General features: G+C 48.4%; 2 protein-coding genes across 2 annotated transcripts in view; both read right to left on the reverse strand.

Moving 5' to 3' along the window:
- The window catches only part of LOC144497116 (proteasome subunit beta type-8-like), an 811,476-nt gene that overhangs the window by 74,811 nt on the left and 711,085 nt on the right, over positions 1 to 25,580 (reverse strand).
- On the reverse strand, positions 1,769 to 25,153 carry LOC144497114 (class I histocompatibility antigen, F10 alpha chain-like). The gene is given in 9 exon segments (XM_078217903.1): positions 1,769 to 3,168; positions 7,348 to 7,396; positions 7,641 to 7,673; positions 16,335 to 16,439; positions 16,647 to 16,907; positions 17,450 to 17,722; positions 17,895 to 17,961; positions 17,964 to 18,157; positions 24,997 to 25,153. Coding segments are annotated over 8 exon segments (1,029 nt in total). The 5' UTR covers positions 25,046 to 25,153; the 3' UTR covers positions 1,769 to 3,168; positions 7,348 to 7,349.

A 25,580-nucleotide genomic window follows, 5' to 3' on the forward strand; every position in this document is an offset into this window, starting at 1 on the left:
TAAGCCCCTTCTTCAGGTGAGTGGGAATTCTGTTCACAAACAGAATTTATAAAGACACAGACTCAATTTACATGAATAATGGTTGGAATGCGAATACTTACAACTAATCCAGTCTTTAAGAAACAAAACAATGGGAGTGGAGAGAGCATCAAGACAGGCTAAAAAGATGTGTATTGTCTCCAGACAAGACAGCCAGTGAAACTCTGCAGGTCCACGCAACTGTGGGAGTTACAAATATTGTGACATGAACCCAATATCCCGGTTGAGGCCGTCCTTGTGTGTGCGGAACTTGGCTATCAGTTTCTGCTCAGCGACTCTGCGCTGTCGTGTGTCGCGAAGGCCGCCTTGGAGAACGCTTACCCGAATATCAGAGGCCGAATGCCCGTGACCGCTGAAGTGCTCCCCAACAGGAAGAGAACAGTCTTGCCTGGTGATTGTCGAGCGGTGTTCATTCATGGATGAATGAACACCGCTCGACAATCACCAGGCAAGACTGTTCTCTTCCTGTTGGGGAGCACTTCAGCGGTCACGGGCATTCGGCCTCTGATATTCGGGTAAGCGTTCTCCAAGGCGGCCTTCGCGACACACGACAGCGCAGAGTCGCTGAGCAGAAACTGATAGCCAAGTTCCGCACACACAAGGACGGCCTCAACCGGGATATTGGGTTCATGTCACAATATTTGTAACTCCCACAGTTGCGTGGACCTGCAGAGTTTCACTGGCTGTCTTGTCTGGAGACAATACACATCTTTTTAGCCTGTCTTGATGCTCTCTCCACTCCCATTGTTTTGTTTCTTAAAGACTGGATTAGTTGTAAGTATTCGCATTCCAACCATTATTCATGTAAATTGAGTCTGTGTCTTTATAAATTCTGTTTGTGAACAGAATTCCCACTCACCTGAAGAAGGGGCTTAGAGCCTCGAAAGCTTGTGTGGCTTTTGCTACCAAATAAACCTGTTGGACTTTAACCTGGTGTTGTTAAACTTCTTACTGTGTTTACCCCAGTCCAACGCCGGCATCTCCACATCATAACTAGAAAAAGACCCATTTATACCAACTGTTTCCCGTTAGCTAACCAATCTGCAATTCATGCATATATTACCCACTATACCATGAGCTTTTATTTACAATAACCTTTGATATGGCACCTTATCAAATGTCTCTAGAAATCCAAGTACAGTATATCTACCAATTCCCCTTTACCCATATTACATGGAACTTCAATATTGTTTAAACAGGATTTCCCTTTCACAAAACCATGTTGACTCTGCTTGATTGTTTTGAATTTAAGTGTCTGGTTACAACATTTTCAATCATGGCTTCTAAATTTTCCCCATGACGAATGTTAGACCAACTGGCCTGTAGTTTCTCGCTTTGTCTCCCCTTTTGAATAAAGGAGTTATATTTGTTATTTTCTAATCTAATAGAAACTTGCGAACCTGGGGAATTTTGGAAGATTTAAACCAATGCATCAACCATCTTACGAAGCACTTCTTTCAAGACCCTCGGATGAAATCCATAATGTCCTGGGGTTTTATCAGCCTGCAATTCCACCAATTTTCTCAAAAGCACTTCCCGATGACTGTAATTTTCTCAACTTCCTCCCTCTCTCCTATTTGATTTACAGCCTATTTCCGGGATGTTCATTGCCATTCCGACAAGTTTGAAATAAATCACACTTTTAATATTAAACACTGAGATACCTGGGAATGTGATTGTTAGAAGATTTGAATGTTCCTATTTATACGATGCATTAGACAGAGACAGATTGGAGTCCAAATCTAATTTATTAGAACTTAAATACAAAATAGCAAGTACAAATTAAACCACCTTTTGCAAAGCACAAACAGGCACCCCTTTCCAACCCCCCCTCCCACCCCCCGATTACTCAAGCAAAAAAATAAATCTGATTATGTTCCGTGACCTCCCAACAATCAACACTTGGCTCTTCCCTGGGACAGTCTCATGGAGCAGATCCCTTCAACACCCGCCCCCCCCAATCTCCCCACCACCTACTGAAGGTCTGCAGAATCAAGGCCCCGCACCATGTGGATAGGTGAGGCCCCGTGGACTTGACTATCAGTGAAAACCAGTTGGACTCAGTGCAGTTGGGCCTCCAGACCCCGATTGTGCATCTGACAGCCAGGAGCTCAGAGATGGAGATCTGGATCATTGCTCCATTGAATCTCTCCCCTTCCCCTCACAAATAATGAATGAGATTTAACGGTTAAAATGCAGTATTGCAAACAAGGCCCAGAACGAAATCAATGTACGAATCAGTGGACAGAATTTTCCATTCTCAACAGCAACAGAAATCGTAACGGGTGGAACAGCAAAGATTTGACAGAAAACCAAAAATCAGGTTCCCAATGGCGGGAAGTTAGTTTGGAATCTTGTGTACCCCATTTTCATGGTGGGTTAAAGACCACGGAGCTACGTCAGGAATGCCATTGGAATCTCATGAATGATTAAAGGGCCAACACTCTGGAATTTTATTCCCTCTCCAATTAAGCATCGACCAGCAAGACTGTACACAAGCAGTGTGCGCTTGGTGAGTTTGACTTCTTCCTGGACTTTGAGGCTGGCAGGTGTTGCTTTTGCACTGTCAGAGTTATCAGCTGCCTGTTACACACACACACTGTCAAGGCTGGGTAAAGAGGAGGAATGTATCGGAGATAACACGTGTCTGTACCCGAGTGTGCGTGTGGGTACTTGTGTGGTGGGGGGAACGATAATCAAGGAGCAGAGTGAAGGACTGAATAACTTGTTAGAGCCTATGAGGTGAGAGAGTCAGGCCACTTGCCTGTCCCACCATAAGATGCCATCCTCCTTGCCGATGCAAAATGAATAAGCTGAACAGCTCAAGATCTTGTGTGTTCAACTTTTCAGCGAAGTCATTCCTATCTTTGGTCCCACCACGAGACCGTAGCTCCAGAATGGAAAATTCCACCCAGTTTCCCAGTGTTTGCGCAGCAAACAGTGCAAATTGAAGCTTAATTCATCAGCTACTCCCTATTCAAAGCGCACACATTTCATTATGTACAGATCACCCCCCCTTCCTGCAGATACAATCAGAGTTTCAGAAATAGTCATCAGTGATGAAAACCCACCCTCCCCGTTTCTCTCATCAGCTCCATTCATTGGTCGATTGAACTCCGTGGAATGTCACTGAGGAAGAGAAATAAAAGATGGTTAACAGAGTGAGGCAAATCCACACAAATCCCCACAACAAACCCCAGACTCCTCCCCTCCACCAGACCCATCGCTCTCCAAAAACCAGTAACACAGGATTCTTTTTCCAGTGAGAAAGGAAAATAGGACAGATGAATACATGGCTCAAGAGGTGGTGCAGAAAGGAGGATTTTAGTTTGCTGGATGACTGGGACTGTTTCTGGGGGAGGTGGGACATGTACAAATGGGACGGTTTGCCCCTGAACCACATTGGGGCCAATATTTTTGTGGGTAGGTTTGCTAATGCTGTTGGGAGGAGTTTAAACTAGTCTGGCAGGGGGAGGGGACACAGGACATTAGTAAAATAGAGACACGTTGACTTGCTTCCTTTACTGTAGCAGAGAGAATTCAGCTATGTTGAGTGTCAAGAGAGTAAGGCAAGGTTGGATGGTGTTTACTTTAATGCTCGGAGTAAGACGGATGGGTTGCAGGCGTGGATTGACACATGGAAGTGTGACATTGTTGCCATCACAGAAACATGGTTGTGGGAAGGGTAGGACTGGCAACTCAAACATTCCAGGGTTTAGGATCTTTAGGCGAGACAGAGGAGGGTGTAAAAGGGAGGTGATGTAGCATTATTAATTAAGAATTACTGCAATAAGGAGTGATGATATTTTGGAAAGGTCTTCAAAGAGGCTGTGGAGTTAGAAATATAAAAAAAGGGCAGCCACATTAGTGGGAGTGCACTATTGGTGAAGTCGCATGGGATCAGAGGTGAGCTGGCAAGGTGGATACAAAACTGGCTTGGTCAAAGAAGACAGAGGCAGTGGAAAGGTGCATTTCTGAATGGAGGGCTGTGACAAGTGGCGCTCCTCAGGGATCAGTGCTGGGACCTTTGCTGTTTGTAATATATATATATATATAAATGATTGGGAGGAAAATGTAACTGGTTTGATTAGCAAGTTTGCGGATGACACACAGGTTGGTGGATTTGCGGATAGCGATGAGGACCATCAGAGGATACAGCAGGATATAGATCGGTTGGAGACTTGGGTGGAGAGATGGCAGATGGAGTTTAATCTGGACGAAATGTGAGGTAATGCATTTTGGAAGGTCTAATACAGATAGGAAATATACAGTAAATGGCAGAACCCTAAAGAGTATTGATAGGCAAAAGGATCTGGGTGTACAGGTACACAGGTCACTGAAAATGGCAATGCAGGTAGAGAAGGTAGTTAAGGCGGCATACGGCATGCTTGCCTTCATTAGCCAGGGCATGGAGTTTAAAAATTGGCAAGTCACGTTGCAGCTTTATAGAACCTTAGTTAGGCAGCACTTGGAATATAGTGTTCAATTCTGGTCGCCACACTACCAGAAGGATGTGGAGGCTTTGAGAGGGGACAAGAAAAGATTTATCAGGATGTTGCCTGGTATGGAGGGCATTAGCTATGAGAAGAGGTTCTCACTGGAACGACGGAGGTTGAGGGGAGACCTGATAGAAGTCTACAAGATTATGAGGGGCATGGACAGAGTGGATAATCAGAAGCTTTTTCCCAGGGTGGAAGAGTCAATTACTAGGGGGCACAGGTTAAAGGTGCGAGGGGCAAGGTTTAAAGGAGATGTACGAGACAGATTTTTTCCCCCCACAGAGTAGTGGGTGCCTGGAACTCATTGCCGGAGGAGGTAGTGGAAGCGGATACGGTAGTGACTTAAGGGGCGTCTTGACAAATACATGAATAGGATGGGAATAGAGGGATATGGTCCCTGGAAGGGTTGGGGGTTTTAGTTAAGTCGGGCAGCATGGTCGGTGCAGGCTTGGAGGGCTGAAGGGCCTGTTCCTGTGCTGTAATTTTCTTTGTTCTTTGAGGTCCCCAAAGAGTCAGCGGGAAAGAGAGTAGATATGAAGATAGTTCACTAATGTGTGTAAGAATAATAATCAGGTAAATTATCTTGCGGAATTTCAACTTCCCCAACATAAATTGGGATAGTCATAGTGTAAAGGATTTAAAGCTAGAGGGTTTCTTGCATCAGTAAGCGGAAGGCCCAACAAAGGATGGTATAGTGTTGGATCTGGTTCTGGGGAAATGAAGCTGAAAGGGTTCAATGTGACAATGGGGCAGCATCTCAGCAATAGTGACCACAACACGGTACAGTTAAAGTTTGTTATGGACAAGGAGAAAGTTGGCTTGCAAAAGTCAACTTTGGATTGGGGAAAGGCAGATTTTACTAAAATAAAGCAGGATTTGGCCAAAGTTGACAGTGGATAGCTCCTTGTGGGCAAGTCTACGGCAGAGCAGTGGGGGGGGCATTCAGTAAGGAGCTGGGAAGAGTACTAACATGTTCCGTATAGGGGGAAGTGTAAGAGCAATAGGTTCAGGGAAGCCTGGATATCTAGGACAATTCAGGACTGGATAAGTAAGAAACAAATGGCTTTTAGCAAATCCAAAGGGAGCAATTCAGCTGCAGCCCTAGAGGAATACAGGAAGTTCAAGAAGGAACTTAATAAAGCAATTAGAGGAGCAAAAAGGGGGCATGGAAAAGGACTTGCAAGCAAGATTAGGGGAATTTTAAGACATTCTATAAATGCATCCAAGGGAAGAGGATAACCAGGGAAGGAGTAGGGCCGATTAGAGACCAAGGGGGCAATGTGTGTGTGAAGCTGCAGGACACTGGAAGGGTGTTAAATGAATATTTTTCATCATCTTCACTCAGGAAAAGTAGAATTGAGGAAAAAGGACTGTGAGAAACTTGCATAGTTTGACATAGGAAATGGCAGGCTTTTGGAGTCTTAAAAATGGACAAATCCCCAGGCCCGGATGAATTGCATCCCAGGCTGCTGTGGGAGACCAGACAGGGAAAGTGCCAGAGGACCGGGGAATAGCTAATGTGGTTCCACTTTTCAGGGGTGGTAGTCAGTGGTAGGGAAACTATTGGAGAAAATCCTGAAGGAGATGATTAATATTCATTTGGAAAAGCATGGGTTAATTAGGGATAGTCAGCATGGTTTTGTCAGAGGTCATGCCTTGAGGATGAGGAAGTTCAGTTGATGTAGTTTATATGGATTTTAGCAAAGCCATTGACAGGTTCCCACTGAGAGACTGATTGAGAAGGTTGAAGCACAACATTGGTCAGGCCACAGTTGGGGTAGTGTGTGGAGTTCTGGTCACCTCACTATGGGAAGGATTTGATTGAGGGGGTACAGAGAGGGTTCACCAGGATGCTGCCTGGAATGGAGCATTTGAGCTTTAAGGAGAGACTAGATAGGCTTGGATTGTTTTCTCTAAACCACAGAAGGCTGAGGGGGGACATGATTGAAGTATATAAGATTACGAGGGGTATGGATAGGGTAAGGAGTAGCTGTTCTCTTTGGTTTGAGGGGTCAATCATGACGGGGCACAGTTTTAGTGCAAGCGGCAGGAGATTTGGGGGGGGGGGGGTGATTTGAGTAAAAGCTTTTTCACTCAGTTGTGGGAATCTGGAATGTACTGTCTGGGAAGATAGGGGAGGTCGTAAATATTACAACCTTCAAAAAATATACGGATGAGCACTTGAAATATTATAATATTCAAGGATATGGGACAAGTGCATGAAAATAGGATTAACATGAATTTACCGGTAGCTATTGGTGCAGATTCGATGGGCCGAAGGGCTTTTTCTGTACTGTATGACTATGGAGGGGCAATACAAATCCCCATGGAGCAGCTGACAGCAGGCACATCCCAGGTTGGATGTGATGAGAGGAGTTTCCAACCCCTCCCTCACAACTACCCAAGATATCCATGCCTCAAGTCAGCTACTCCAGGGGGGTCAATTCCTAAGCTGTGTCAAATTGTGTAACACAGTAAGGAGTCTAACAACACCAGGTTAAAGTCCAACAGGTTTATTTGGTAGCAAACGCCACATCAAATTGTATAACCCATGGCGAGATTTTCCAGAGGTAGCCAATGGTGTAGACACCGGAGGGACCAGAAAATCCCAGTGGTGGCCAACCGTGAGCTGCCTCCATTGCTGAAAAACATGCTGCGAGGGGCTGGAAAATCCTCCCAGTCTTTAATGCACATATAAAGACAGAGAGAGAAAGAGAGTGCAGTCAGATTCCACCCTGTGAGTGTACAGGAAACAACAGCTTCAAAGCCAGTGCACAATCTGCTCACTATTGATCAGTAATGTTCGTACCTTTAGGCAGTGGCAGAAGAATTTGATGAGGATTCTGCTTTGTCAGAAGCTGTAAACAGAAAAACAAGCATTATAAAACTTTATCAACAGTGAGCCACAGATACGGAGAGGATCACAAGTATAGAGGGGGGCCAGAGACTGACACATACAAACACAAGAGGATGGAGGTCTCACACACACAAAAAGGGAGACATCACATACCAATGAAGATAGCAATAAACCAGTGACTGTACAGAGAGAGAGTAATGTTTCCTGCTCTTAGATGAAGATGCAGTGATTTGAGGCACACTTACTCTTTGCTGGATTGTAGCCAGTCTTCTGTCCTGCTGTAAAACAAGGAATTCTCAGTTAGTGAGCAGAGCACAACATTCAGAGAGGAGACACAACCATTTTCTCTCTCCCAGCCAGGATCACACACATAGAAAGACAAGTACATTATAATGGGAGGAGATTATTCAGGTCATAGAGGTGGTTTTGACATTTAATGAGATCATGGCTAATCTACAATCTAACTCCCAGCCAGTGAAAGCTGTTTCGCCGCATATATTCTCATTATCATCTTGAAAATTTCCATTAGATTACTTCTCAACTTCAAGATTGCAGAGAATATATTCCTAATTTAAAAAAAAATCTCTCCTCACCCTTTCAGGCAATCTGCACTCCTTTGAAGACAAATATCTCCTTCCTATAGTGTTAAGCCCAGAGCTGATCCCAGTATTTCAGGTGTGGTCAAACCAGAGCTTCTTGAAGCGGAAGTGTCTTCACCACCACCCCCCCCCCCCCCCCCCCCCCCCCAGATTGAAAAGCAGCAATATGTTTGACTAATAATTTTTTTCCAAAGATGTAACCAGCGGGATGGATAATGGGAATCCGGTAGACGTCGTGTATCTGGACTTCCAGGAGGCATTTGATAAGATACTACACAAAAAGGTTAATACACCAGGTTTGTTCACATGGGATTAGGGGTAAATTATCATCTTGGGTAGAGGATTGGCTAACCAATGGAAAGCAGAGAGTCGGGGTAAATGAGTCATTTGTGGTTGGCACGATGTAACTGTTGGGGTGCCATAGGGTTAGGTGCTCAGGGGTCAACTATTTACAATCTACATTAATGACTTGGATACAGGGATAGTAGGTATCATAGCCAAATTTGCAGATGATACAAAAATAGGTGGGATAGTAAGTTGTGACAATGAAATAAGAAATTTACAAATGGATACGGATAGGTTAAGTACATGCGGTAAATTTGACATGTGTCAAAGACTATTTCCTCGGGTGGATGGAGCTATTACGAGGGGTCATAACTATAGGGTTCATGGTGGGAGATATAGGAAGGATATCAGAGGTAGGTTCTTCACGCAGAGAGTGGTTGGGGTGTGGAATGGACTGCCTGCAGTGATAGTGGAGTCAGACACTTTAGGAACATTTAAGCGGTTATTGGATAGGCACATGGAGCACACCAGGATGGTAGGGAGTGGGATAGCTTGATCTTGGTTTCAGATGAAGGTCGGCACAACATCGTGGGCGAAGGGCCTGTTGTGTGCTGTACTGTTCTATGTTCTATGTGTAGTTTAACGTGGTTAAGTGGGAGGTTATCCATTTTGGCAGGCAACATACAAAGGAAAATTCTTGTCTAAATGGGAAACTTGAGTGCTTCGGTACAGAGGGATCTGGGTGTCCTTGTGCATGAACCGCAGAAAACTAGTACGCAGGTAATAAGGAAGGCAATGGAATCTTGGCTTTATTGCTAAAGAAATAACTGTAAAAGTAGTGAAGTGATGCTGCTACTATACAAAGCATTAATGAGACACTGTATTTAGAATATTGTGTACAGTTTTAGTCCACTTACTTGAGGAGGGATGTAGTTACCTTGGAGGCATTTCAAAGGAAGTTCATTAGATTGATTCCAGAGATGAGGGGTTTGTATTATGAAGAGATTTTGAACAGTTTAGGCCTATATGTCTATATGGGCGGCACGGTAGCACAATGGTTAGCACTGCTGCTTCACAGCTCCAGGGACCTGGGTTCGATTCCCGGCTTGGGTCACTGTGTGGAGTTTGCACATTCTCCTCGTGTCTGCGTGGGTTTCCTCCGGGTGCTCCGGTTTCCTCCCACAGTCCAAAGGTGTGCGGGTTAGGTTGATTGGCCATGCTAAAATTGCCCCTTAGTGTCCTGGGATGTGTAGATTAGAGGGATTAGCGGGTAAAATATGTAGGGATATGGGGATAGGGCCTAAGTGGGATTGTGGTCGGTGCAGACTCGATGGGCCGAATGGCCTCTTTCTGTACTGTAGGGTTTCTATGATTTCTATACTCTTTAGAGTTTAGAAGAATGAGAGGAGGTGCTAAAAGGGATTGATAGTTTGACGTAGGTGAACCTCTTATGGGGCAACAGGACAGGAGGTCATAGTTTTAGAATAAAGAATAAATTTAAAACAGATGAGGAGAAACCACTTCTCTCAATGGATTGGAGTGCAGTGGATGCCGGGATATTTGAGAAGATAGACAGATTTTTAATTAGTAATGGGTTGAAGGGTTATGGAGAACTAGTAGAACAGTGGAGTTGAGGCTATTGAATGGTGTAGCAGGCTTCAGGGTCTGATCTGCCGACTCCTGCTCCGAGCTTTTATATTCTTATTCCATTCATCTTTGAGATTATTTTCTCTGTTCATGGTATTTTAATAATCTTTGCACCTGGCTCCCCAAATTTCTTCAAACCTCCACTGTCTACACTGAAATACTTGTGCCAGAGTTTAATTGTATACTTCCATCTACAATGTCTCCAATGACACTCATCTTTGTTGCAGCGACAATTATCAAAGTTAGTGTGAATGGTTGAGGCCCAGATCCCTGTGGGCAGCACAGTGGCAAGCACTGCTGCTTCACAGTGCCAGGGAACTGGGTTCAACTCTAGCCTTGGGTGACTGTAGAGTTTGCACATTCTCCCCATGTCTGTGTGGGTTTCCTCCGGGTTCTCCAGCTGTCTCCCACAGTCCAAAAATGCGCAGGTTAAGTGGATTGGCCATGCTAAATTGTCTCTTAATATCCCAAGATGTGTAGGTTATCTGTTTCCTGCCAATTTCCTAACAAGGTTGCAGCCTGATGGGTATTCATAAAGACACCAGCAAAGCCTGACAGTTCGCCTGCATCAGGCTAAGGCCTGCGGAAGCAGCAAAGAACAGGATGTAGAGCCATGGAACAAGCATGGGAACTGATTGGACAGTGGCCGTTACTATGCTTTGAACTGACAGTGTTGTGTTCCTGAGAGAATTACCACCCCTGACAGAGGCACGACTTTTCAGTGTTCGTGACCAAAAATACAGTGATTTATTAGTGCCTGTCCGGAGTGTATGTGATTGGAAGCATCATCAGTGCCAGCAGGATCTCTACATGAAGAGACAGGGATATTGGCAGCCATAACCTGGGATCAACCACTGTAGAAGCAGCAAGACCCTGAGCACAGAACGCGGAGACATTGGAACAAAACCCATCAGGAGGGAATCTGATCAGTTTGCCTTGCCACGGGTAGTATCTCTAAGGCAAAGTCATGAGTTTGGATATTTTATGACATTTTATATAAAGCTTGGAAGGGATCAGGGGAACACACCAAGTTAAGTAAAGCCACAGCAATAGCAAGTTGTATGAAGGAGTTGCGTGAGAAAGAGATCAGTAAACTGAAGCAGCAATTGAGTGCTGCAGCACAGGAAACTGACACGGTGTGTTAAAGCCTTAGAAACCATAGAAACCCTACAGTGCAGAAAGAGGCCATTCGGCCCATCAAGTCTGCACCGTCAACAATCCCACCCGGGCCCTATCCTCGTATCCCTACATATTTACCTGTTAATCCCTCTAACCCTCATGTTTACCCACTAATCCCTCTAATCTACGCATCCCAGGACACTAAGGGGCAATTTAGCACGGCCAATCAACCTAACCCACACAACTTTGGACTGAGCAATGGAATGAAAGTCATGAGTTACGTATCAGTCAGTTGCAGAAGCAGTTTGAGAAAGCAGATAGAGTGCGAGAGCGAGAAGCAGATAACTGGAGGATTGTGGAGATAGAGCAGAGGTGTAATGAGCAGAGGTGTAATGACGTACAGGCTGCTGTGAAGGTCTTGCACAACTCAAACACAGAAATTAACTGACCAAAGTGATAGAGGGAGACAGGCAAGTTAAAGTTGCAACTCTCAGCACAAAGAGGTATGATGTGCACTCGAGGATCGAGGGCTAGATGGAGACAGTGACAAATTGAAGTCTCTACTGTCAGCTCAGAGGAGCTTGTTGGACTAGGCTACAGATTAGAGAGGCATGAAGGATGAGCCTGTAAGTATGGGGGCAGGGACGACCCTGGGATAATCCTCCGCGTGATGAGCATGCACTGGAACAGTCAACCTCATTCACATCCATCAAAACAGTGTACGGGGCAAGGAGCAGCAGCTCAAACCCTCACTTATACTGCAAAGAACCCCAAGAGGCCCTATGCACCCAAACAAAAGAAGGGGGGAAATGGACAGTGCGGTGTTACAGAACGGGAAAGGAAGGAACTATGCCCCTTCAGCTTACTCAGAAATCATGTAAACTAATTGGCAAGATGCAAACATTTCCTATAGATCCAACTCTGCACAGTTGCTTATTCAATGTATGTAGTTGTATTTTGAATTAGGTTTAGTGAGGAGTTATCTGGGGTTATGGGATGGAAGTTAAAAGGTTAGAAGAGGAATAAAATACACCATTTGTTCACTGTTAATGAACTGGGAAAGAATGGTCAAGAACAACAATGATAATGGAGACGTTTCCTCTACAATTTGTTAACCAGGCATAAAAACAATCATTGGAGCTATGATTTACCTATATTGGGTTAATTGAGCTTTTAAAGGGAAGTTAGCAAGTGTATGCTAATAGGAGACAAAAATTTTAAGCTGTGACTATTGGAGATTTAGGGTTATAATGATAGCTATGACAAAGGGATTAACTGAACAAACAAAACATGTCAAAAACTAGGATCATATTCTGAAAGAAAATAAATAGTGCTGCAATAGTATTTGGATTAAGATCTGGAAACAGATGAGGCAAAAGACCAGACGAGAATAGGAAGCCCTATTCAAATGTCCACCCTCTGCTTAAAGTCCCAAATCTCAGCTAGAAGATTGAGCTGGTAGAAACCTCTCTTAGCATTACTGAAAAAAATCAAATAAATCCGAGGGAAATCTTCTGAAAATACAAAACCAATATTGGATTTCTCCTACAAAGGGTGATAAAAAAGCTAGCCAAGGCTCACCAAATATATATTAATATTATACAACAGGCAAGGACAATCAGAAGGAAATTGAGGCCATGAAAGAAACTAGCTGGTGGAGCGCGAATGTTCAGATACACACTTGGATAAAACTTCTCTCTCAAAACTGCGAGTTATATCTCTTAAGTCCAAGCTGTGAGTTTGAATATTTTGTGAAGTTTTGATAACTTTTGAATGCTTATAACGGAGTAGGAGAGAGTTTAGTTATTTTGTGTGTAATGAAGTTTGATGCCAGGTGTAATTTTGTGGTAACTTGGGTCGGCGCAATAAAGGAGACTTTTTGTGCAAAAATTTGAGAGTTTGAGTGTCTTTCACCAGGGTTCTAGGGAAACAAGGTCATTAATTGACCTCTAATTTCATGAGTTTCAGCTTTATTTAATATCCTCTCAAGAGACTTGATCAAATGTTTTCTCATAGGAATAAAATTCACCTGTTCACTTACATTAATCACCTCTTCAAACACTTCACTCAGGGTCATTTGACATGAGCTCCCTTTACAAATCCATGCTGTCTCTCTGATCAGCTGAAAAGATTTACAGTGCTCAGTCACCCTATCTTTAATGCTAGATTCTCATCATTTCCTGACACTCATGATAGGATAATGGGTCTATAATTCCCTGCTTTTCCCCTCTCCTTTCTCAATAGTGCAGGGAGAGGGGTATAAATTTTCCAAACTAAAGGAACGGTTACCCAATTGGGTAAACTTTGGAGACTGCGATTAGAACGTTGCTCTTATCTGGTCTTGGGGTTTAGTCACCATCCAATGTCATTAATATTAATGAGAATTGTGTTGAGTCCCTGTCACAGACAATATTAATTTATTGACACATTGATCTCTTCCTCTACAGTAAATACTGATATGTCCCCCATTTTGTATTCCCATTGACAATATACATCAGATTTCAAAGGGCCCACGGTGTTTCTATCTTCTTTCCCCTGATCTATTTCTTGTGTTGATTTTGATATCCCACACAAATTTCTTTTCATATCTATTTTTGTAACTTTCTGGGAAGGTTGGCAGTGGTAACATCACTGAAGTAGTAATCCAGAGGTCCAGGTGAATGCTGTGGAGACACTGGTCCAAATCCCACCATGGCAGCTATTAGTTATTGTAAAAACCCATCTGGTTCATAATGTCCTTTAGGGAAGGAAATCTGCCATCCTTACCTGGTCAGACCTACATGACTCTTAGCAACTGCTCTTGAAATGGCCTAGCAAGCCACTCACTGCAAGAATAATTAGGGATGGGCAATAAATTCTGGCCTTGCCACATCCCATGAAGCAAAAAATCTGCTTTTTTTGTATGTTTCCCATTTACCAGGGTCTGTGCAATTTTTTGTATCTTTTTCTTTTATGTTGTCTGTTGAATTGTTCATGACTACCATTTTTGGCAAGTGGAGCTTTTGTTTTTTTAGGAGTCTAAATTGGTTATTCACTTTGGAAACAAAAACAAGAGGGCAGATTACTACCTGAATGGCTGTAAATTGGGAGAGGGCAGTGTGCAGCGAGACCTGGGTGTTCTTGTGCACCAGTCACTGAAGATAAGCATGCAGGTGCAGCAGGCGGTAAAGAAGGCAAATGGCATGTTGACCTTCATTGCAAGAGGTTGAGTACAGGGGTAGGGTTGTGTTGTTGCGATTATACAGGGCCTTGGTGAGGCCACAGCTCGAGTATTGTGTGTAGTTTTGCTCTTCTTTTCTGAGGAAGGATGTTTTTGCTCGAGGGACTGCAGCGAAGGCTTACCAGGCTGATTCCAGGGATGGCGGGACTGATGTATGAGGAGAAATGTCTAGGTTAGGATTATTTTCACTGGAGTTCAGATGAATGAGGGGGGGGGGGGGGATCTCAAGACTTATAAAATTCTAACAGGACTAGACAGGGTAGATGCAGGGAGGATATTCCCGATGGTGGGGTAGTCCAGAACCAGGGGTCACAATCTGAGGATTCAGGGTAGACCATTTAGACAGAGGTGAGGAGACATTTCTTTACCCAAAGAACCCATGGGTTAAGGGTGCAAGGAGAAAAGTTTAAAGGGAATATTAGGGCGGGCTTCTTCACGCAGAGAGTGGTGGGAGTGTGGAATGAGCTGCCGGATAAAGTGGTAAATGCTTTTAACATTTAATAAAAACTTGGACGGGTTGATGGATGAGAGGGGTGTGGAGGGATATGGTCCAAGTGAAGGTCAGTGGGACTAGGAAAAAAATGGTTTGGCACAGACAAGAAGGGCCAAAAGGCCTGTTTCTGAGCTGTAATTTTCTATGGTTCTAAAGAGTGCTGAGCCTGTGGAACTCATTACCACAGGAAGTAGTTGATGCCAAAACGTTGAATGTAATCAAGAGGCGGCTGGATATAGCACTTGGGGTGAATGGGATCAAAGATTATGGGGAAAAAGCAGGATTAGGCTATTGAGTTGGATGATCAGACATGATTGTAATGAATGGTGGAGCAGGCTCGAAGGGACAAATGGCCTCCTCCTGCTCTTATTTTCTATGTTTCTAATGCTCAATCTATACTTGCCCCAATGAACCTGTGGAATTCACTGCCACTGAAGGCTGGTTCTATGAATCACAAGAAATTCCTTTTTCAGCACCATCTCCCGATCTTGTGTCTTTTTATCCATTCCCAGATTTACTCAGATTAGTGTGCCATTAAGGGGAGAGAGGGAAAGCAGGGAATTATAGACCCCTGAGCCTAAAGTGTGTTGAGAGGAAAGGATGAGAGTCTATGGATTAGCGAACACCAAGGGTTAAATTTTCCTGTGCCACCCACCACAGGAATCGTAGTGGACAGGACAGAAAATTCAGTGGACCATGCAAACGTCCGTTGACCTCTAGCGGGAATTTCCAGCCTTGGGGCGAACATGGTCAGAAAATCGCACCATAAATCTTTTCAGCTGATCAGAGAGCCAGCATGGACTGGATTGTTGTGGACGATCTCTGTCGCATTCCATTGAAGTCAGCCTTACCCAAAACGCGACTCTTTGCTGTTTCTCCCTTTCAGCACTGTATGAACCCAATCATATTATGATCACTATTAGATCAATGTTCAAGTGCTGTTAGATTGTTAATTTTATCTGTCTCATTACTAAACCTGATATGCTTGGTTCTAGGATTTGTATTGGAAAACTATGCCACAAACATTTGAGAAATTCAGTCTGTCTGATATGTGCGTACCTGCTTTTCCTAATCTCTATGAAAGAACAAACCTCTCACACCCACCGTCTTTGCAACCTGTCTAATCGCAACAGCTGTACCAGTGTCAATGCACAGCTCCCAGTCCAGTCTTAAATCCTTTTCCATTTTTTCATTCTACTCAGAATGACTCCACTCCCTGCCTATCTCTCATTATATCCTCTCTGATTTTATCCATAATCATTAAGGTTACACCACCCTCTCTATCATTTTCCTGATCTTATTTCTGAGTATCTTTAATTCCTGATCATCGAGCCGCCATGCCCACCAGGTCATACCCTCCAAGATGAACTTAAACTTCCAATTCATACAACGGATGCTCTATGTTTGTAGAAAGATGCTTATCTGGGCGAATCCATTACTTCTCCAACCAATCCAATGATTCAATATCACTATATCTCTCCAAATGCAACTATTTAACTTTGTGAAGTTGTGCCATTCCTTGTAGTTCCTGAAGTTGAAAGATCGCAACCCTCCCCACCAGTTGTCCATTTCCTACCTTTCTTTCTGTACAGGACGACACCCACAACAGCGAGAGCGACAAGCACCAGGACAGCAATGACAATGCCAATAATAACTGGGAGCATGGAGGCAGGTTTTGGTTCTGAGGGGAAAGAGAGTCACATAACAGGGGTCAGGAACACCATACAGCACAAAGACCAATCACATGGTAATATATGAAAATACTGGGAAGTCAATGAATATCCTGGATATGAGTCCCACTGAGATACAATGAACTCCTTCACAGGGCTCAGCACTGACCCTGTCTCCCAGACAGACTGGATCCTCACACATGGGGAGATGGTCTTACCATAAAACACCACCAATGTCTGGCTCAGCCCGGCATGATCCACCACACAGGAGAACTTGGCCGGGTCGCTCGGTTCAAAGTCGGTCTGTTTTTCCATCTGGTAAGTGCCATCGTGGTTGGGGCGGACCCCACTGGAATATTCATCGGCAGCTGCCTGACCTCGGCGCAGTTTCAGCTCGATAGACTGAGGGTAGAATCCAGTGGCCGCACAGGAGAGCTTCTTACTGTCACCCAGCCGGGTGAAGGAGACGGTGGGAGCAACTGAGAGAGACACAGATTAAAACAGGAGCAGAGAGACCCGGCACAACGGAATAAACCCCCCGGACCCGGACACCGGACCCCCCGGCCCCGCGGGGAGCGGAGCCCCGGACCCGGACCCCCGGGGAGCGGACCCCCGGACCCGGCCCCGCGGGGAGCGGAGCCCCGGACCCGGACTCCCGGGGAGCGGAGCCCCGGACCCGGACTCCCGGGGAGCGGATCCCCCGGACCCGGCCCCGCGGGGAGCGAACCCCCCGGACCCGGACCCCGGACCCGGACCCCCGGGGAGCGGATCCCCGGCCCCGCGGGGAGCGGACCCCCGGCCCCGCGGGGAGCGGAACCCCGGACCCGGGGGGAGCGGAGCCCCGGACCCGGGGGGAGCGGAGCCCCGGACCCGGGGGGAGCGGAGCCCCGGCCCCGCGGGGAGCGGACCCCCGGCCCCGCGGGGAGCGGACCCCCGGCCCCGGACCCGCGGATCCACGGCCCCGCGGGGAGCGGAGCCCCGGCCCCGCGGGGAGCGGACCCCCGGCCCCGCGCTCACTCACCGGGTCTCAGTTGACTCTGTCCGTACTGCAGGTATTTTTTCAGCCACTCGATGCAGGTTCCCTCCAGGTAACCCTTCTTCCGCTGATTGAATCCCGGAATACCATCCCACTTCTCCTTGGTGATCAGCCCCCACGGGACCGGGGTGACCCACACGCTCCGCTCCGTATCGAAGCTGAGGAAGTCTTTCCCGTCCCAGCCGTGCTGATTAAATCCCCGGGTGCTGCCGTCATCCCGCAGCTCACAGCCATACATCCGCTGATTGATGTGGATCCCTGTCAATCACACAGACAGCCAATCACAGACAGGGACAGGAAACCCCGCCCACCAACAGACTGAGACAGCCAATAGAAAACAGCGGATTGAAGCCCCGCCCCACTCCCGCCAGCCAATCAGGTTTAAGAGGAGCCGGGGCTCAGTGGGGGGGGGGGGGAGATGGACACTCACCGCCGCTCTGATTGGTCCGCTCCGAGAGAATCTGAATATTGACTTTTCCCGTCTGCTCCGCGCCCTGCGCCGCTTCTGTGTCTCCCGGTCCCAGTAATCCGCTCCCACACTGTCCGCCATCCAGCGCTGCCGGGGAACATCCCTCTGGGTGTTACTGTTATATTCATCAATCACCAGCTCGTCCACATAACCAATGGACACAAACTCCGGCACACCGGAAATCGGGGTCATTGATGTGTAGAAATACCGGAGAGAGTGAGAGCCTGGAAAACACAGAGAGATCAGGACAGGAACTCAAATCACCCCCACATCCCTCCCCAACCCCGACACACACACACCCACCCCTACACCACCCCTACAAACACCCCCCACCCCCCACACACACCCCACCCCCTACACACACCCCCACACCAACCCCAACCCCCACACACACCCCAACCCCCACACACACCCCAACCCCCACACACACCCCAACCCCTACACCCACACCCCACCCCCTACACCCACCCCCTACACCCACCCCCTACACCCACCCCCACACACACCCCAACCCCCACACACACCCCAACCCCCACACACACCCCAACCCCTACACCCACACCCCACCCCCTACACCCACCCCCACACACACCCCAACCCCCACACACACCCCAACCCCCACACACACCCCAACCCCTACACCCACACCCCAACCCCTACACCCACCCCCACACACACACCCCAACCCCTACACCCACCCCCACACACCCCCACCCCTCCCCCCACCCCTCCCCCACCCCCACACCAACCCCTACACACACACACCCCCACCCCCACACACACCCCACCCCCTACACACACACCCCACCCCCTACACACACACCCCACCCCCTACACACACACCCCAACCCCTACACCCACCCCCACACACCCCCACCCCTCCCCCACCCCAACCCCTACACACAGCGCCACACACACACACAGCCCCACACACACCCCACCCCGTACACACACACCCCAACCCCTACACCCACCCCCACACACACCCCAACCCCTACACCCACCCCCACACACACCCCACCCCCTACACACACCCCCACACACACCCCAACCCCTACACACACCCCAACCCCTACACACACCCCCACATCCCTCCCCAACCCCTACACACACCCCAACCCCTACACACACCCCCACACCAACCCCGACACACACCCCCCACCCCCCCAACCCCTACACACAGCCCCACACACACACACACCCCCCACCCCCTACACACACCCCCACACACACACACACCCCCAACCCCTACACACACCCCCACACCCCAACCCCTACACACACCCCCACACCCCTACACACACCCCCACACCCCAACCCCTACACACACCCCCACACACACACACACACCCCCAACCCCGACACACACCCCCACACCAACCCCTACACACACCCCCACACCAACGCCGACACACCCCCCCACACACACCCCAACCCCTACACTCACCCCCACACACACACCCCACCCCCTACACCCACCCCCACACCCCACCCCCTACACCCACCCCCCCACACACACCCCACCCCCACACACACCCCCCACCCCTACACACACCCCCACACCAACCCCGACACACCCCCCCACACACACCCCAACCCCTACACCCACCCCCACACACACACCCCACCCCCTACCCAACCCCTACACACACCCCAACCCCTACACCCACCCCTACACACACACCCCACCCCCTACACCCACCCCTACACACACACCCCACCCCCTATACCCACCCCCACACACACACCCCACCCCTACACACACCCCAACCCCACCCCTACACCCACCCCCACAGACACCCCCCACCCCTACACACACCCACACACACACCCCACCCCTACACACACCCCCACACACACACCCCACCACCACACACACACCCCACCCCTACACACACCCCCACACACACACCCCACCCCTACACACACCCCCACACACGCACCCCACCCCTACACCCACCCCCACACACGCACCCCACCCCTACACCCACCCCCACACACACCCCAACCCCCACACACACCCCAACCCCTACACCCACCCCCACACACAAACCCCACCCCTACCCAACTCCTACACACACCCCAACCCCTACACACACCCCCCCACACACACACACACCCCCACCCCTCTCCAATCCCCACCCCCACACACCCCCACCCCTCCCCAACCCCGACACACAGACCCCCACCCCTCTCCAACCCCCACCCCCACACACCCCCACCCCTCCCCAACCCCGACACACAGCCCCACACACACCCCAACCCCACCCCTCCCCAACCCCGACACACAGCCCCACACACACCCCAACCCCCACCCCTCCCCAATCCCGACACACAGCCCCACACACACCCCAACCCCCACCCCTCCCCAACCCCGACACACAGCCCCACACACACCCCAACCCCCACCCCTCCCCAACCCCGACACACAGCCCCACACACACCCCAACCCCCACCCCTCCCCAACCCCGACACACACACACCCACCCCTCCCAAACCCCGACACCCCCCCCACCCACACACACACACCCGCCCCACCCCAACCCCTACACCACCCCCCCCCCCCCCCCCAACCACACACACACACACAGAGAAAGGAGCAGAGACACAGCCAGCTCTCCCTGTCTCTCCTCACTCCGCTTCATCACCAGCAGCCCCGGTGCAGGATCAGTCTGTCTCTCCCACTGAGCGGCTCCCTCAACCCAACACAACCCAGAGAACAGCTTCCCAACATCACTGTCCCCACACTGAACCCTCCAGCCACCACCCACCACACAGCCCCCTGTAAATAAACCCCAACACAACACACAGCCCCCTGTAAATAAACCCCAACACAACACACAGCCCCCTGTAAATACACCCCAACACAACACACAGCCCCCTGAAAATAAACCCCAACACAACACACAGCCCCCTGTAAATACACCCCAACACAACACAGAGCCCCCTGTAAATAAACCCCAACACAACACACAGCCCCCTGTAAATACACCCCAACACAACACACAGCCCCCTGTCAATAAACCCCAACACAACACACAGCCCCCTGTCAATAAACCCCAACGCAACACACAGCCCCCTGTAGATAAACCCCAACACAACACACAGCCCCCGTAAATAAACCCCAACACAACACACAGCCCTCTGTAGATAAACCCCAACACAACACACAGCCCCTGGAAATAACCCCCAACACAACACACAGCCCCCTGAAAATAAACACCAACACAACACACAGCCCCCTGTAAATAAACCCCAACACAACACAGAGCCCCCTGTAAATAAACCCCAACACAACACACAGCCCCTGGAAATAAACCCCAACACAACACACAGCCCCCTGTAAATAAACCCCAACACAACAGACAGAACCCCCTGTAAATAAACCACAACACAACACAGCCCCCTGTAAATAAACCCCAACACAACACACAGCCCCCTGTAAATAAACCCCAACACAACACACAGCCCCCTGTAAATAAACCCCAACACAACACACAGCCCCCTGTAAATAAACCCCAACACAACATACAGCCCCCTGTAAATAAACCCCAACACAACATACAGCCCCCTGTAAATAAACCCCAACACAACATACAGCCCCCTGTAAATAAACCCCAACACAACACACAGCCCCCTGTAAATAAACCCCAACACAACACACAGCCCCCTGTAAATAAACCCCAATACACCACAGAGCCCCTGTAAATAAACCCCAACACAACACACAGCCCCCTGTAAATAAACCCCAACACAACACACAGCCCCCTGTAAATAAACCCCAACACAACATACAGCCCCCTGTAAATAAACCCCAACACAACACACAGCCCCCTGTAAATAAACCCCAACACAACACACAGCCCCCTGTAAATAAACCCCAACACAACACACAGCCCCCTGTAAATAAACCCCAATACACCACAGAGCCCCTGTAAATAAACCCCAACACAACACACAGCCCCCTGTAAATAAACCCCAACACAACACACAGGCCCCTGTAAATAAACCCCAACACAACACACAGCCCCTGTAAATAAACACCAACACAACACACAGCCCCCTGTAAATAAATCGCACACACAACACACAGCCCCCTGTAGATAAACCCCAACACAACACAGCCCCTGTAAATAAACCCCAACACAACACAGAGCCCCCTGTAAATAAACCCCAACACAACACAGAGCCCCTGTAAAAAAACCCCAACACAACACACAGCCCCCTGTAAATAAACCCCAACACAACACACAGCCCCTGTAAATAAACCCCAACACAACACACAGCCCCTGTAAATAAACCCCAACACAACACACAGCCCCCTGTAAATAAACCCCAACACAACACACAGCCCCTGTAAATAAACCCCAACACAACACACAGCCCCTGTAAATAAACCCCAACACAATACAGAGCCCCCTGTAAATAAACCCCAACTCAACACACAGCCCCCTGTAAATACTACCAGTTCACCCAAGCGGTGAATAATGGAACTGTACCATCCAGTTCCACCTCTAACATCACCCGACCTCACCCTGTCTCAGCTCATCGGCTGCTGAAACCCTCACTCCTGTCTCCATTACCTCCAGAGCCGACTGTTCCAACACATTCCCACCTTCTAACCTCAGTACACTGGAGGTCATCCAAAACTCAGCAGCCTGAATCTGAACCCGGACCCGTCACCTCGAGAGTTGCTGACAGATGCTGACAGGGGCGGCACGATGGCACGCTGGTTAGCACTGCTGCCTCACAGCACCAGGGATACAGGTTCGATTCCGGCTTGGGTCACTGTGCGGAGTTTGCACATTCTCCCCGTATCTGCATGGGTTTCCTCCGGGTGCTCCAGTTTCCTCCCACAGTCTGACAGATGTGCTGATTAGGTGCATTGGCCATGCTAAATTCTCCCTCAGTGTACCCGAACAGGTGCCGGAGTGTGGTGACTGGGGGATTTTCACAGTAACTTCGTTGCAGTGTTAATGTAAGCCTAAATAAACTTTACTTTAAAGATTGGGTCCCGGCCCACTAAGTCTGCACCGACCACAATCCCACCCAGGCCCCATCCATTTACCCTGCTAATCCCCCGAACTCTAAGGGGCAATTTAGCATGGCCAATCAACCTAACCTGCAACGTCTTCATGTGAAAACTCTCTCCTTGTTTTCAAATCCCTCCATGGCCTCACTCCTCCCTCTCCTCCACCCCCACAACCCTCCAATCTAACTCCGCTCCTGTAATGTTGTCTCCTCAGCAACTCCGATTTTAATCGCCCCGCCATTGTTCACCAGCTCTTCAGCTGCCTGGACCCAAACCGTCTGGAATTCCCTCCCTTAAACCTCTCCCCCTCTCTGCCTCAGACAATCCTTAACCACTACCTCTGACCAAATATTTGTTATTCTGGCCTAATATCTCCTTATGCAGCTCACTGTCGCAGCTCGTGCTGGAATGTTCCTGTGAATCTCCACAGGACATTTTATTGTGTTGAAGGGGCTATATAAATACAAGTTGTTGTTGTAATCTTTACCTGTTTACAATTTTTTATTGACAGAGACAAACACGAACCCCCCAACCCAACAACAGAGTGTGAATTTACCCCGATTGATCGGATCACAAGTGAATTCCTGATTAATACCCACTGCCTGAACACAATTGAACACTCAATTAATTTACAATGAACAGAAAGGGTTTAGAGACAGAGAAACTGCTCCCTCTGGTGGGAGAAACATGAACAAAGGACATCATCTCAAAATGAAACCTCGGCCATTCAGGAGGGAAATCAGGAAACAGTTTTTCACATAAATGGTGGTGGAAATCTAGAACATTCTCTTCGTAAAGCTGTGGATTTTTGGGGTTAGTTAAAGCTTTCAAATTGAGAAAGACTTTTATAAAACAAAATACTGAATCAGTAGGAAAACTGAATTGAAAATAAAAAATGCTGGAAATACTCCGCCCAGTTTCTATAGAGTGAGAAACAGAGAATGTTTCAGCTTGATGATTTTGATCAGAATCATAGAATCCCTACAGTGCAGAAAGAGGCCCATTGCGTCTGCACCGACCACAATCCCACCCAGGCCCTATCCCCATAACCCCATGCATTTACCCTAGCTAGTCCCCCTGACACTAAGGGGCAATTTAGCATGGCCAATCCACCTAACCCGCACAACTTTGGACTGTTGGGGGAAACTGGAGCACCCGGAGGAAACCCACACAGACATGGGGAGAATGTGCAAACTCCACACAGACAGTAACCCAAACCAGGAATTGAACCCGGGTCCCAGACGCTGTGAGGCAGCAGTGCTAACCTCTGTGCCACCGTGCCGCCTGTTAAGAATGTTAAATCTGTTTCTCTGTCTATTGATAGCTTCATATTGAGGGTCACAGCAAAGGTGGATCAGCCAGGGGTTAACCGGCTGGTGAAAGAGGATCGAGGCTCTCCTCTCGCTGTGTTTCTCTGTCTGAACTCATTCTCCAGCCTCGTCTCACTAAACCTTAGCCCTCAGCACCATTTCTCGCTCACTCTCCAGCCTCGTGCCACGAACCCTGAGACCTCCAAACTATCTACCCCTCTGTAGACTCATCACCCTAACCCTCAGGGCCCCCTGCACTCTCTCCCTCTCCAGATCAGTGTCCTTGATTCTTAGACCCACTTCCCCATGCAATTCCCCTCTTACCGCTCTCTTTCTCCCCTCACCCAATCTGGTACAGGGATCATCCCTGACCCCATTACCCACAGATTGAGGGTTAATTGAATCCCTACAGTACTGAAGACCATTTGGCCCATCAAGTCTGCACCAACCCTCTGAAAGAGCACTCTCCCTTGGCCCAGTCCCTTACTGTCTTCCCATAACCCTGCGCATTGATCATGACCAATCAACCTAACCAGCACACCTTTGGAGAGTGGGAAAAAACCAGAGCACCTGGAGGAAACCCAGACAGACACGGGGAGAACGTGCAAACTCCACACAAGGCCGGAATTGAACCCAGGCCCCTGGTGCTGCTGTGAGACAGCAGTTCTAATCACTGTGCCAGTACCTAGACACTGAGGCGCTCTCAGATCCCATTACTCACCTGCAGAGACCCCTCCACAGAGAAGGGTCAATAGAATTAACCTCAGCATTGTTGCCTTGGATGAAGAGTTTGTGAGGAATTCTGTGCTCAGTACCAATCCTGCTCTTTCTCTATCCTGTTCATAGCCTCTGTTTTTCCCAGCGTGTCCCTCTGCACCCCAGTGCTATCTGCATTAAACTCAGATTCCTCCACACTGATTGGTTCACTGGGATATCAGTGTCCAATTAGAATAGAAAGAGCCAGTGCATCATCAGTCTCCGGGTAGAAGAGTCCTGGACAAGTTGAGTTCCATGTCAAAATCAACTTTCCATTGACGGTGCTGCATCCAATCAGAGAATTACTGTTAACAACATCATCAGTCACCAGGGAGAATAAACTGCAGCAGGTTAGAGAATTGAACAAGAAACTGAGAGTACTGTGATTCATAGAATCCCTACGGTGCAGAAAGCGGCCATTCGGCCCATTGAGCCCGCACTGACAACCATTCCACTCAGGCCCTATTCCTGTAACCCCACACATTTACCCTGCTAATCCCACTGACACTAAGGGGCAATTTAGAATGGTCAATCAACCTAATCTGCACA

Source organism: Mustelus asterias, chromosome 8, assembly GCF_964213995.1.
Source record: "Mustelus asterias chromosome 8, sMusAst1.hap1.1, whole genome shotgun sequence".
Classification (NCBI taxonomy): domain Eukaryota; kingdom Metazoa; phylum Chordata; class Chondrichthyes; order Carcharhiniformes; family Triakidae; genus Mustelus; species Mustelus asterias.